Genomic DNA, 13,688 nt, shown 5'->3' on the forward strand with positions numbered 1-13,688 from the left:
TTCGACGAGTAAAGGGAAAGAAGGGACTATTGAGATCTCGTGAGAGTTTCACCCCGGAACATCCCTGCGACGATCGATCCTCTTTTGTGCAACGACCAGCATCCTCGTTATTGCGGTGGCTCAACGACGCTCAAAAAGAACGCCTCTAAGAAAAAGTTCGTGTTACATTCGTGCCTAACGTCAGATTTTATGAGTAAATCCCCGGATGAGCATAAATTCCTCTCTTATCTCTGTTTTCAAATCCTTTTTCCTCGCATTCTAACATTTTTTCTCTTTATCTTGCATTCTGAACTCGAAAAATTCCGCATTGTTTCGCAATTTCTAGATGTTTGAGACCTGTTAACCCTTTGACAGCTAAATTTGCTAATATTTGGATTATTCAATTTTAGAATAAGAAGAAAAATATTGAAAACTGTTCGTTGTCGTCTGGTGATATTATTAAAATAGATATGTATTAAATTCAAGATGGCTATTATAAATATTTGGCCATTATTCTAAATGAAAAGTATATCAATTTCCCCTGTGAATATATCGCTGTTCGAATAAATTCATCTACGACTGTATGTATGTACGTTTTCGTCTGGCATGGTGTGTATAGGAGAGAATTTATTGCTTTGCCAGAGGATAATCTAAGGCAAGGTTACGCATTCTAGTTCTTAATAATTCATGGTCCTTTGTTTTATGACTTATTCGTCCCTTACATATTAAACGATTTCTTTTAATTCAGGATGTTTGTTTTACTCGATTTTTGTTTGTGCGTATGTTGGGAATTATAATAAATGTGGGGCTCATTGGGAATATAATATTTAAAAAAAGATTTGTACGAAACAAATTTGATGGTTAAAAGGTAGCAGACTTTCAACATCTCAACGTATTCCTTTCGATATGAAACAAGCCAATATATCAGGCAAAGGATGGAAACATGGAATTTAAATTTTCTAGATTAACGGAACAGAGGAAATGAAGCCTTTACTCTTGCTACGGGAAATTATTCTCCATCCTTGTTACTGTTCACTGCTGTCACGAAGTTAAATTCCTCTTGCTTTCGTTTGGGTCGCAAGTTTTTCAATTACTGTCGGTCAGAAACTTGTCGTCACTCAAATTTTAAAGGTTCCTCCTCTCGGCTCATTTGCTCTTTAACATTTAAAGCTTGAATTAGAAGTTGACTCTCTCTCTCTCTCTCTGTTCGTGAAAGGCTGATCTATAATTAAAGAGATTCAACTTAAAATTCTAATTCGTTTGAAGATTGAATATACTTAATTAGTGCACCTGTTACTGCCTTCAATTAGAGTCTTAATTAGAAAGCAAAATGTCTTCGTATGTAGATGAGATTTAAGAATGAAAATTGTCCACTGAAGATACACAAGATAATGTGATATACAATTGCACTGCATTTCGTGCTTTATTGCATTATGCAAGGAACGCAAACTTGCCTCTTTCATATAATGGTGCAACATTTCTCAAATTATCAGGATTAAGTATTCTAGCATTTAAATTAACAAATAACGCTGTTCCAGCTTAGTAAATCGTGGTAAAGTGCTGCTAGAGTGCTAAATAATAAGTTTTCATTCAGTAATTGTTTCGTTTCCACATAATATTACGAGTACGTTTTACTCGCTTCTGTTTTAATCCAATAAAGTAATCAATAAATCTTATTTTTAACGAATGTTATGCAAATGATACGTGCCGATTTTTACGCCCCTTCAGTATGATGTAGCACTCGTAAAAAAATATCTGATTTTTTAAAGGCAGTTTTTAACGCGTGCAAAATGTTCAGGGTACTTTCAAAGGCTTCGTATAGCCGTTTGCGCAATGGTGATAAGCTCTGCATTGCAAATGCATTTACTTTATTATGCGGACACAATAGTCCGGTTACCTAACGACGCTAACCAGGCGCGCGCATATTTTAGGATGAAAACCAGCTGAGGCTCAGAAAAGTCGTGGCTTCCGGTTCACAACATCCGGTGGTCACAGCTGAATCCCATGGAACCGGGAAAAGTTCGTTCACCGAGATGATCATGCACTCTAATTCTATTCCACGAATATCTAACTTCTTCCCTTTGTTTATTCTTCGCTTCAATCGGTCTTTTTCCTCCTCGAATAATTTTCATCTTTTTTACTATTTAATTAAATGAAATAGGTGTCAACTCTTGAGTGAAATAAAACTTTTCTCCATCATCCTCCGTATGATTCATTTGATCCCTTTGGATATCCAGTTAATTTTCTCTTCTCTTCCATCATTGATTTTTCAATTTGTGCTCTGTTTATCTTCCTCTTGTTTCTTTACTTCATTCCTTTCCCGTGACCTTTTTCACAATTTCTCTTTCGTTTATATTTTGTAATTTCTTCCGCCATGTACTACTCCAATTTTCTTCTGTTGGCTGCATGAAATTTTTTGTCTTCTTCACCAGCTCCTCCTTTTTCTGCATTCCTTACTATCGCCTTCCACCGTATTGTACGTCGTTCACCTAATTTCGGTCCCGTGTCACGTCCTCATACCGTTTCCAATTGTAATCCCCTTTTCCAGCACAACTGTCTAATTGTCCCGTAGGTACCAGGACGGGAAACGCTTGTACATAGTTGCAACATGATCGGCTCCTTGGTACGCGTTTTACATTTTAAATGAAGAATCAAGTTAGCGAGGCTGTGATTATGGTAACACGTATGAAAAAGTCGTAATTATTGCGAGCACACGGTTCTGATGAATATTAACTTTGCAAATTTCATGCAAATGAAGAATTTTTAATTGCAAACACAGTGCATGGTATTATGATCGAGGATTTATTACAGACAGTGCTTTTTACTTATGGTAATTAAATTTCAAATTTAATTTGAGCAAAATTGCTGGAAAATTTTTAATTCGTAGCATCTTCATTAATTTTCTCTACTTTTTCATTTTATGGAGTTGACCTGATTAGTTTTTAAGAGCTTCATCGATTACCTTCCTCTTTCATCTTTTTTTTTTTGCTTTTCATTTATCAAACAATATTTTGTGCCATTTTCTTTATTATTTCTTATCATGTAAGAGGAAAATCCTGATTAATAATGACCTGAACAACCTATACCGTCTATTTGAAAAAGACAACCCGATCAATGCCTCCTTTTCTATTATCCTCGCATTGTTCTAGTGTCTACATCGAACGGTCAGCCGTTGAGCAAACTGCGAACGAAATTCGGTGTCTCTGAGACTTTGATGTCCCTGCTCGTATTAACTCGGGAAATCAAATACCCCGGCTAGAAGAAATTCCGTATAAAAGTTAGCACTTCGAAATTGAGGGCGAATAACCTTGTTACCGCCTCATTGTTCTCCCCCTTTTCTTAATTTCAGTAGCAGAAATATTTCATCGAGTTATCATTATTTATCAGTTATTTCTTAATAAATATAATATCACGTTATTCTATAAAAATTAAATTTACATCAGAGCAAGGAAATTTTTATTTGAAATAAAACGCACAACAATCAGCGTCACTTCAGGGCTCTTAAAAGTTTCAAGACTTTCAAAGTTTCACTTTCGAGATTTTCAAAACTCGCAAGTCTACATCGGTCTCAAAGCAATTTAAAAACTCCGCATGCTTGACTTTCTTGAAAATTTGCAAACAAGTACCTCCAAATCCCACCACCAAAGCGTCAAACAATAATGATGCTATTTTATTCGAAACTTGCACTTTTCTATTTCAGGTCAAATAGAAAGGTGAACGTGTTAACATTGTCTTTTATACATCACTCGAGGAAAATGATCGTGTCTCGTGTCACTGCTGAAGCGTTAAACAGTAATGATGCTACTTTTCGATCGGTATTCACCGTTCTAGAACGAGGTGCTTGTTACTTGTCTATGCAGCATCATTCGGCAACGACACGAAAATGGGATGACATTCGAACCAGAGGTATTTCTAGTTGGTGATATTTGAACAAGGGTCGCAATGTGTTGATCGATCCTTCTGCGGGCACGCGGTCCCAGCGAATTGTCATTCTAAAATAAGGCGGATTATTAAGCTTTTAACCGGTTGCTCGTCTCATTATTCTCGCTCGGTTTTCATTCTATTGATCCATTCAACAACGACAGAAAGGAAGTGGCGCTTAAGGCCGTAATTGAATAGATGAAACTCGTGTGGGAGCGGAGGGTCGCGCGTTACTGAATTCTCTATCAGCGGAGGGCACTTTTCGTCCCGTCTCATTAGGTTTCCAGCTGGTGATTCGCTTTTCATTTCCTACTCACTCTGGCTGACAACCAAGCAACAAGGATTAACGCGATGATTAAACGAAGTTGTGCTATTTTTCCCACTTAACGCACTGACGTGATACTCACATCAACGCCATTTATTTCATCAAATCATTTGAAAAGTCAGCGAATCATTTTGCAGCTCATTTCGAATGTGGCTCCTTTATGCATTAATGCTCAATTATGGAAAATAGGAGTCAGATGAATGTCAATTAACATAAATTTTTATGTTAATTTTAAACAGATATCATCTGTAAGTTTGATATGATTTATAATCTTCTAAAATAGAAAATAAAAATTAACGAAGAAAAATGAAGGTTATTTTTGTAAGGTAATAATTTGGTATTATTCAGAAGCTATTTTGTTAAACAAAGAATCTGACAATGAATGCTATCTGAAAGTATACTCTGCATATGTTTCTTTGTCTTCGTATATCGGTATCTTTTGGTTTGATTGTTGCCTCGCGGCTTTCTCGCTGACTTTCGAGCAGATTTCGCGAAGCTGTAACAATTTTTCGAGATTCAGCGATGAAAGAGATACGCCAACGACCTGGATGCTTGAATAGATCATTCTCGGTCGGGCTGCCGAATGTTCCTATGCGATGCATCGGCGGATACTTGCATCTCTTGCCGACGTGCATGCAATGGCGCGTGTTCGTACTTTGATCACATCCCCGTTAGAATAGCTGCTATTTTCTTTTCCCTCTATCTCCTCGCTGCTCTATCTATCGGTCTCTCTCCAGCTTCGGGTTATCGTTGCGCTCGAAACGAGACTTTGACAGTAATTCGCGCGGGTACGAAAAATTGTTCGACTGAAACTGGTGGCTTACGTCAAACGGTGCACACTCGTTTGGAAACATGTTCCTTGGGAAATTATCTCGCCGAATTGCTTCCCCCCTTTTTTATTTCTGTCCCTTTGGAATTCTGTTACACATCCCACGCTGCAGTATTTTTACCGAAAAGCTGGACAAAACCAGAAATTTTCAACTTTGACAAAAATGAATAATATCTAGCGTTTTCTAAGAATCATTTTGAAATTGATTAAAAATCTGACAAGATTCGATATTTTAAATTAGCACCAACGCCGTGTCAATTTCCAGCTTAAAATACCATGAAAATTGCTACAGAAACCTTTAATTAATTCACGTGTTCGCGTATCGTTCACGGATCTCAATCGGGTCATTCCGCAGAGAAGGTTACTGGTAATTTAATACAATATTCAGCGAACAACCAGCGTATTTCGTTTTAAACAATTAGCAGTTTTAAAAGTCTGAGTTATTATTTTGAACAAACTTGTAACTGCAATTTAATAGAATTGCAATTATGAGATGTTTTTAACATTTTACAATAAAGTGTAATATTGAAATGAATTAAAACGTTTTACGAGTAACACAACAGAAGCTTCCTGTTTCAGTCTTTTTACTTGTACCGTGTATTTCTGCTATCCCATGAAATATAATTTAATATTCATAACTCTGGTTCCCATTAACCAGCGTGGTACAAAAACCGTTCGCAGACACGTTAATGTTTCATATATTCAACTTTTTCAATTAAATATTTATCTCTTCTATATGTCACGAGAACATCTCGCTCGACGATTGGGTTTGATTCATCGTTGCAAACTTTTTCTCGATAATTGAAATCCTCCGTGGAATGAACCGTTCAACTGTAACTACGAATAACGAGAATTGAATCGTACGTCAAACACATTTCTATTCACTATCGAGAACATTAATGAATTCTGTTGCATTTTATCCTATGACAATTATGTTTTATAAGAAAAAAAAAAACCGCAATTTTTGATATAATTACACTATTTCGAGGTTCGTGTTTGATATCGTTCATGGAAAGCGTTTTTATTATAGTTTATATTAAAATTTCTCATTTCGATGTCAATTTCTTGAAAACGTTCTACCTGGAAAACCCGGCCTTATTTGTAATTACAATTACCTAAAATTATTCACCTATAAACAATTATTTGACTTCGTTCAAATTTCATTATTATACAACGAAATCTGTTCTGATTTCCAATACAATGCGGAAACCAAAATTATAACAAAGAGTGAATAAGTGATAATGTATTTGGGTATATGAGAAGATAATTCTTCAATATAAAGAGATTGCGTTACATATCATTAAAGATAATGACAGAATGTGTTATACATTATCCATAGAATGAAATCTGTTGTAAAAGGTATGATCAATTCTGATGCATATAAATGCTTGTAACAGAATGCAGATGAATGGCGATGAAGCTGTCAGGAATTTCAATATGCCATCAATAAAAAAATGTATGTTCTCGTTTGGATATGAAAGATAAATGGGGGATTAGATTGCAAACCAGATTGACTTTCAAAACGTACAAACTTCGCTATAGTATCTAAAATGAAATATTCTATTTCTCCCAATAAAACAGAGAACAGATAGAAAAAAGGAGTGTTTTGTTTGAATTGCTGCCAATATTTCAAAATTTGTAATCGAAACCTTTTCGATAGTTTCAAAGTTCTACTATGTTTTATTATTGAAATATAAAACTCATTTCTCTATTCACTTGTGGTTTGCTGTCAAATATTTGATGTGCATTCATTTTTAATATTGAGAATACCGATAAAACTCTGATTCTACACTGGATTCTATGGTACCGTACGGTACTTAATTAATCGACGATCAAGCACACGATATCTCCATGACGATATCGAACGCAATCACTTCGCAACGCAAAGATTGAACGACAAATGATTTTCATCGTTATTTGGATTTCAGATAGTCGAGGGATCCGCGTTACCGCCACGCTGAGGGCTGGGTAAAATCAACAGACGTCGGAGAATATCAGAAGCTTCGGGGGATGCGAAAACCGGGGGACGATGTCAATGAGACCGGCCTGGGGGCCGAAGTTGTTTCTCGTGCTGATGACGACCACGATCGTTATCGGCAATTATCAGCGTCATCGTGAGAGAACCCATTTACGCGAGCAGCTCGTTAACGGGCACAAAGTAACGAGGAACATCACCAAGTTACAAGGTCAGTCTTGTTTAACAAGAATCAGTCAATGAATATATTATCGTTTAAAAAAAAAAATTGTAATTGATGAAATTAGCCGTCAGTTGTTAATTATAAATATTAATCAATGTGTACATACATTGTTTTGTATCAATGAAGCATGTTTCATGACAAAGATATGGGTAGGCTCATTTACAGGGTGGTTATAATTAAACTTACCCTATTTAACCCTTCAAGTACGAGGCGATCGTGCGATACAACAGAGTCTACGTGTATTATCATAGCCTACATGGGATTTTATTTTTTTATCACGTCTATATTAAATAGAGTATGCAAGTTTATAGTAATTCATAGTGAATGATGTTTGTTTCAATTCAGAAAAGAAGCTTAGTAAAGTATCAGTATTTGTACGTTCGAAACAAATTGAACTGTGGCAGAGACAAAACAATTACTGCAGTACTGTTGCTGACATCTCGTTCGTTCAAACCCAAGCACAACTAATTTTTCTACGGTCACGCGTAAAACGAATGCAAGAGAACTTTGCACCATTTTCAGGTTTGTTTAAAAAGTGTTTCTGTAAACTCTCTGTAGAAAAAAAAGAAAAAAAATACAAATATTGAACTACAATTCACAGCAATAAACTCATATAAACTCTAAGCTGACGAGAAACCATCGTCGTGGGCGCTGGAAAATGAAATAGGATGATCGTGGATCGCGTTAAAAGCTCGCAGCCGTAAAACAATGCCTAAAAGTTGATCCAGCGAAATAGAAAGGTCGAGTAAACAGAAACACTATGATCGGTGTGCAGGATTCGGTCTCTGAGCAACCAAAAAATGGAATTGACAGGCATAAAAGCAATTTCGACCACGTCGAAGCGAATAGAAAAGCAGAGGTATCGCGAACCTAGTAGTTGATTTTTACCCATAGACGTAGCTCATAAAAACCTGAAAAACGGGTGCCAGCATCGCGTCGTTTTCAATAAAACGAACGCCCTTTTGTGTTTCATGAATATGTCAATAAAATTTATCTCTAAATTTTACATCAGCTTACACTTGCTTTGGATATAAATTTACGTCATATAAAATCATATGTTTATTAGCAGGAGAACAGAGAATTGTTTTATACTCAGCGATTGAACGGAAACAATCCACCTAGTACGGTATCCGGCGTGAAACTTTTCTAATTTACGTCGATACTTCATAACGAGATTCTGGTGTGCTAAATAACAGTTAATTCTACTTAGTTGCTGTTGCTTTAACTAGCGCAAATATTCTATTTTTAAACTTCATATAACCTGCGAGTATAATTAAAAATTGTGTTTTCGTCGTTTGCGTCCTTTTTCACATTCTTTAGGTTCATATGTTTATTATTTATAATCAAATATTCTTCAAGAGCAGTTATATGCAATTTCGTATGCATCTGTAGAATGCTGTGATACCTGTCTAAGGGTAATGTATTCAAGGAAGATGGTCACATCTGTTGCGTTGTGCATGTCTCTGCGAATGCTTGACCTCGTTATAACAATGGAGACCAGATGCAATATGTAATTACTCGTACATTCAATTAGTTTCATTTCAGTAACATGAATTTGGCTCTGTGAAGCTGATACGAGCAGCTGCTAGACAGCAAACATTTCGCACATAATTATTGATAATACTAACAACAAGTTACACCAAACACATATTTATTTGTATACTGAATTCAATTCTATTGTCTTTTGGAATAGTCGAGTGTTATACCCTACAAATAATATCTACACTGATGGAAAGCAAAACTATTAATTAAATAGATTTTCATTGGTTTTAGACTGACAATCAAACTGTTAGAAGAACCATGATTGTAATAAAAGAAAAATAATTTTTACAACTTATTAGGTTATTGCATACCAAATGATGGATTTTGAAACATACGAGCTCTAATATGGTTTCATTATATAAAAGTACCGCAAAATGGCACTAATGGCACATCAATTTGAAGTTTTGACGAAAATGAATACATAAATACTTCATCAATATTCATAATATCAAATGGCTGGTTTGCTTTTGAAACAATGCATTAACTAATTTACAGCTCAGTATCGTCCATTAAAGAGCATTCAATTTTCAGCTATTTAAGTCCCAAAATTATGAACTTTCCGATTCGTTATGTTTCCCAAAATATGGGAAAAAATTCAAAGGGAATTTCGATCAAAGACGAATTTCCTGTCCATTGTATTCCCCGAAGCTATCGTTCTTCCTTCGACACTCGGTATCTTCTGAAATCAGGAAAGTTAGTCGGTGTTCAACGATAGAATAATGAGACGAATCCTACAATTAACTGCGCCACGGTTGAGAATCTACGATTCCGTTTTAATATAGTAAACGACGCGCGAGAATTCAAAGTCGAAGAGTAAGGAGGCGAGCGGGTTTAATTACCCGCTTCGGGGTTGATCGGTGTGCGCGGCTAAAGCCAGAAACCGAGCCGAACCTGGCGGTGATTCGTCTACCGAGAAAGTTATACGAGGAACTTTCTTGCTCGGATCCCCTCGAACCTACGGCTGTACGAAACTTTCCTTTCGCAGACGAATTTTACGACATAAACCCCTCGACCGTGCATCTGTTCGCGGTTTGATGCTAAATACACGTGATTACGGACGTAGTTTGCTTTTTTCATTTTATTCATTACTTTTAAAACGTTACGCCAGCGAAGAAGATGAACGTTAATGAAATTCTGCAAGTTTATAGAAGAGATAAAATAAAGAGCACGTACGTTTCTGTTCAAAATCAAAGGACCCTTATTTCTCTTTATAAAATATATCATTTAAGTCAATCTTTTCATAAATTATTGAAGAAAGAATAACTTTTAGACCCTTCTGCACAAAATTTTGTAGAAATGCCAATATTTCAATTTATCGGTCTATCAATTATAAAAAGTACTCAGTAAAGTCCAATATCGAATTTTAAATCAGAATGACAGAAGAGCTGAGGATAGTTTCTTTCGGTACGAAGAAATTGAAATTTTCATGGTTTTTTGAATCAACCTGTAAAATGCAGGACAACGTCGCGCGTCGGTCGAAGTCAAACAGGACGTGCGTTAAGATCGATAAGCTGCTCGTGAAAAGTTAGAGATAAGTGGATCGACAGGTGGGAGGTGACAGAGAAAAAGGAACGACGTTCAAATGGCAGCGAGACGAATTGTAAAGACATTTTATGTGTATCCCTCCGTTGCGACAAAGATGCCGAAAGGCAAAGCTTCCACCTATACCCCGTCGCGACTCCACTGATATTTCCTTCAATCCTTGTCTGTGGGATTTCTCTTGAAATTTGTGTGTCGTTACGTACGAACTTGGCCACGTAAAAATTCGACATCTGAATCTCCTCTTATTGAAAGTAAGAAACTTTTTTCCACGTGTATTGATCATTAATTGTGTTATTTGGAACTTTGTATTTTATTAGCTTTGATAAGAAGCTGGATTTTGATCCCTTTCTTTTCAATATTTTTCATTGGATTTTTTGATATGCTGTATACTTTAATTAAAAATATGTGGGATCACTATATGTAGTTGAGATTTTAATACAATAAATATATCGTGCAAAACGTAATGAAAATAACGAATAATACAAGTTCAGTTGAAAAGTGGTGCTTCTGTAACTCGTTACGTCAGCACATATAGTATAAACGCGGAAGGAGTTAATTAACGTTCGGAACAAGGGTTTAATGCGCAAATCTTGCAAATGGAAACCTCTTCGTTTCGAATGAACAATTCAACAATTATTTCTCTTTCATCACGAAACTTCGTACATCGTTATGATATTTATTTTAGAAAAATATAAAGAAAAAACATTGATTGATTCGCGTAATTTAATTCAGATTAACAGTCCTCAGTCGAAAGGCAATTAAAGAAGAAGTTTCCTCTATCTTCGACAAGAACTGCCATTAAACAATTAGAAGCATTACAGACTGGTCTTTCAATTTCAAAACGAATGCCCGTGAAACTGAATCGTCGTGCAGAAGAGAGAAGAATCGCGACAGGATACGGAAGGAAACATTTAACCACGATGAATAATTCCGAAATCGTTCTCAGTCCCGAATGCAGACATATCATCGGTCTCATTCGACGGTTAATCACTTTACTTTCGCGAGTATTACATGTAACACGAGCTGGATGGATTTTCAGAGGAACGAGAACGGAAACTGATTAAGTCTGGTTAGGTTGGGTAGACGAAGAAAGTAAATTATATCATTTAACGAGTTTCGTTTCGGAGCTTCTGTTAATCGACCGAGATTCCATTCGAGGGGTCGTTCTTGTATTTCGTGGCCAGTTTCAAGAATCTCAGTTCTTAAACGAGCACAATGTCGAATGCACACCGGTAGAAATATTTATTAGCGATTAGTTTTGCTTCAAAGTTTCGTCGTTTCTTTATCTTTTAAAATGCACATTGATACTCGCGAACTTAATTTCAAAAATTGTCTATCGACGATACTTTTATATTTCTCTTTTATCAAAATTATTGGAAAAATCATATTTGGAAGCCTCCTCATTTAATGTACACTATAAAATTAATTATATTATCAAATTGCAATTAATATCTGATAGAATACATTCAAATAATTGAAAAATTTACATGACACTTGTAATCCAAGAAGGAATTCAGATAATCAAACATGTAACAATGAAATTGATAAGCTTTTTAAAAAGCATCGTCATGGATTTAATCACATCCGCCGTTTTTAAGCGATGATCTAATCGACGGTGAAACAGATCAAAGAGCAACGTGATTTTCTTTTTCACTGTTCCACGACCGGTCAATACCGAATTAATTGGAATCACTCGTTGAAGAGCTTGGCCGACATCGAGAAATCTGCAATTAAAATTTAATCGATCAACACCGTGCAATCGTTCTTTTCGGAATTTCGCCTCCAACTCGATTGTCGAGCGTTTTATGAATCATTTCACCTTCCCTTTAATCCCCCTTTGTTTCGATCACGATCATTAAATGAATGATGCAAAACCGTTCTATCTCTCTTTGTTAGAAAAATGTCATCGTTAGTCATGATTCTGAATGACGAATCAGGGTGTAAATCATTGCTTTCTACGATTTGAATAAACATTTTCTTCTCATCAACTGAAGTGCAATTTGGATAATTACATATCATAGTGGAAGCTCCTTAATTATCTATAATTATGTAAGCAACATAAACAAAGATTGCTACCAAAGGACAGAATTGTAAATGAAATTACAGCATTAGGCAGGGATTAGGCTGAAATTCAAGCAGACGAGAGCGATGTAAGCACATCGGCTGTGTGCACACATGTGCATATGCAAATCGCGTGCATTTGACGAGATCGTTTACAGAGTGCCACTCGACCGTCAGAAATATATATCGGTGCCCATCGCGCCATTTTCAACGCCAGAATTTATCCGAACAGCACGCGGAAATACGCATGATTTGTCGTCTCGTCAACCGGAAGTGTGTCGTTGCGGCTGACCAAGTGAAATTCCGTGATGCCGGCTGAATACCGATCTCCCTAACGATTAACACAGAAACAGCTAAAAACTGCACGTTGTGCTTTTGATAAATGAAAATTGAAACCAACCTAAAATCTTGGTTGTCACGTTTAATTTGCAAATTTCTTGACTTTTATCTCGTTTTGGACAAGAAAAGTTGAAGAGTATCGAAAACTCATTATAACCATGCAGAATTTTAGTCTGAACCCTTTGAACGAAACAGCTACAAAATATCGCGAAATAACCGGATGCCAGAAGTGGAACGAAATAAAAATGAAGACCTAAGGACGCAGAAAATGTCTATTTTCCGATATTCTCTTTTTTTATGGAAAACCGTTAAAAGCCATCCTCGTCCACCTATTTATGCAGGCGTTCCAGGATTACGACCGTTCGCGGCTGGTCCCATTTACGAGCAGATTCCCAAGCAACAAGAGGGTTGAATCCTTTGACGACGTTCGATAATAATTCAAGCGCTATAATGCCTCTCGTAATGGCAGCAGACCGAACGAATGGAATTCTTTCTCGGGTTAGCTCGTTTCAACCACCTCACTGCTCTTTAAAAGAATTCAGGAATTAACACTGTAATTTTGGTATACCAAAATATATATGTAAAAATAAAAACATTTTGAAATTTTGCAATTTCAAAGTTTTACAATTTCAGGATAATGAAGGATAAAGCTGTAACTGTGACGAAATATTAAATAATTTGAACAATTTTGAATTTTGAATGAATATTACAAAACTTGATAGAATCTATGACAAATTAAAATAGACAAATTATCATTTCATGAATTTATTAAATTGCCAAAATTCTGACTTACGAAAATGGAATAATTTCAGCGTGCAACTTGAAGAATAAAATTCAAGGCATTCACTGTTGTTATAACTGACTTTGCTTCGAAGGATATCCTACAGATTCGAACAGTCTGTTAGTTGAATCAATGAAAGACGTCTCCGACAAATAGAACTTTTCAAGTAGA

The 13,688-nt window shown here is 36.0% G+C and overlaps 1 protein-coding gene across 1 annotated transcript in view; it reads left to right on the forward strand.

Annotated features, from left to right (window-relative positions):
- Positions 1-13,688, forward strand: part of LOC114873490 (zwei Ig domain protein zig-8-like) — a 46,076-nt gene that overhangs the window by 13,788 nt on the left and 18,600 nt on the right. The window contains exon 2 of the mRNA XM_029181868.2: positions 6,983-7,240. Coding sequence (XP_029037701.1) covers positions 7,084-7,240 — 157 coding nt within the window. The 5' untranslated portion in view covers positions 6,983-7,083. The remainder of the gene's footprint in view (positions 1-6,982; positions 7,241-13,688) is intronic.

This window comes from Osmia bicornis, chromosome 6 (assembly GCF_907164935.1).
Source record: "Osmia bicornis bicornis chromosome 6, iOsmBic2.1, whole genome shotgun sequence".
Taxonomy (NCBI): domain Eukaryota; kingdom Metazoa; phylum Arthropoda; class Insecta; order Hymenoptera; family Megachilidae; genus Osmia; species Osmia bicornis.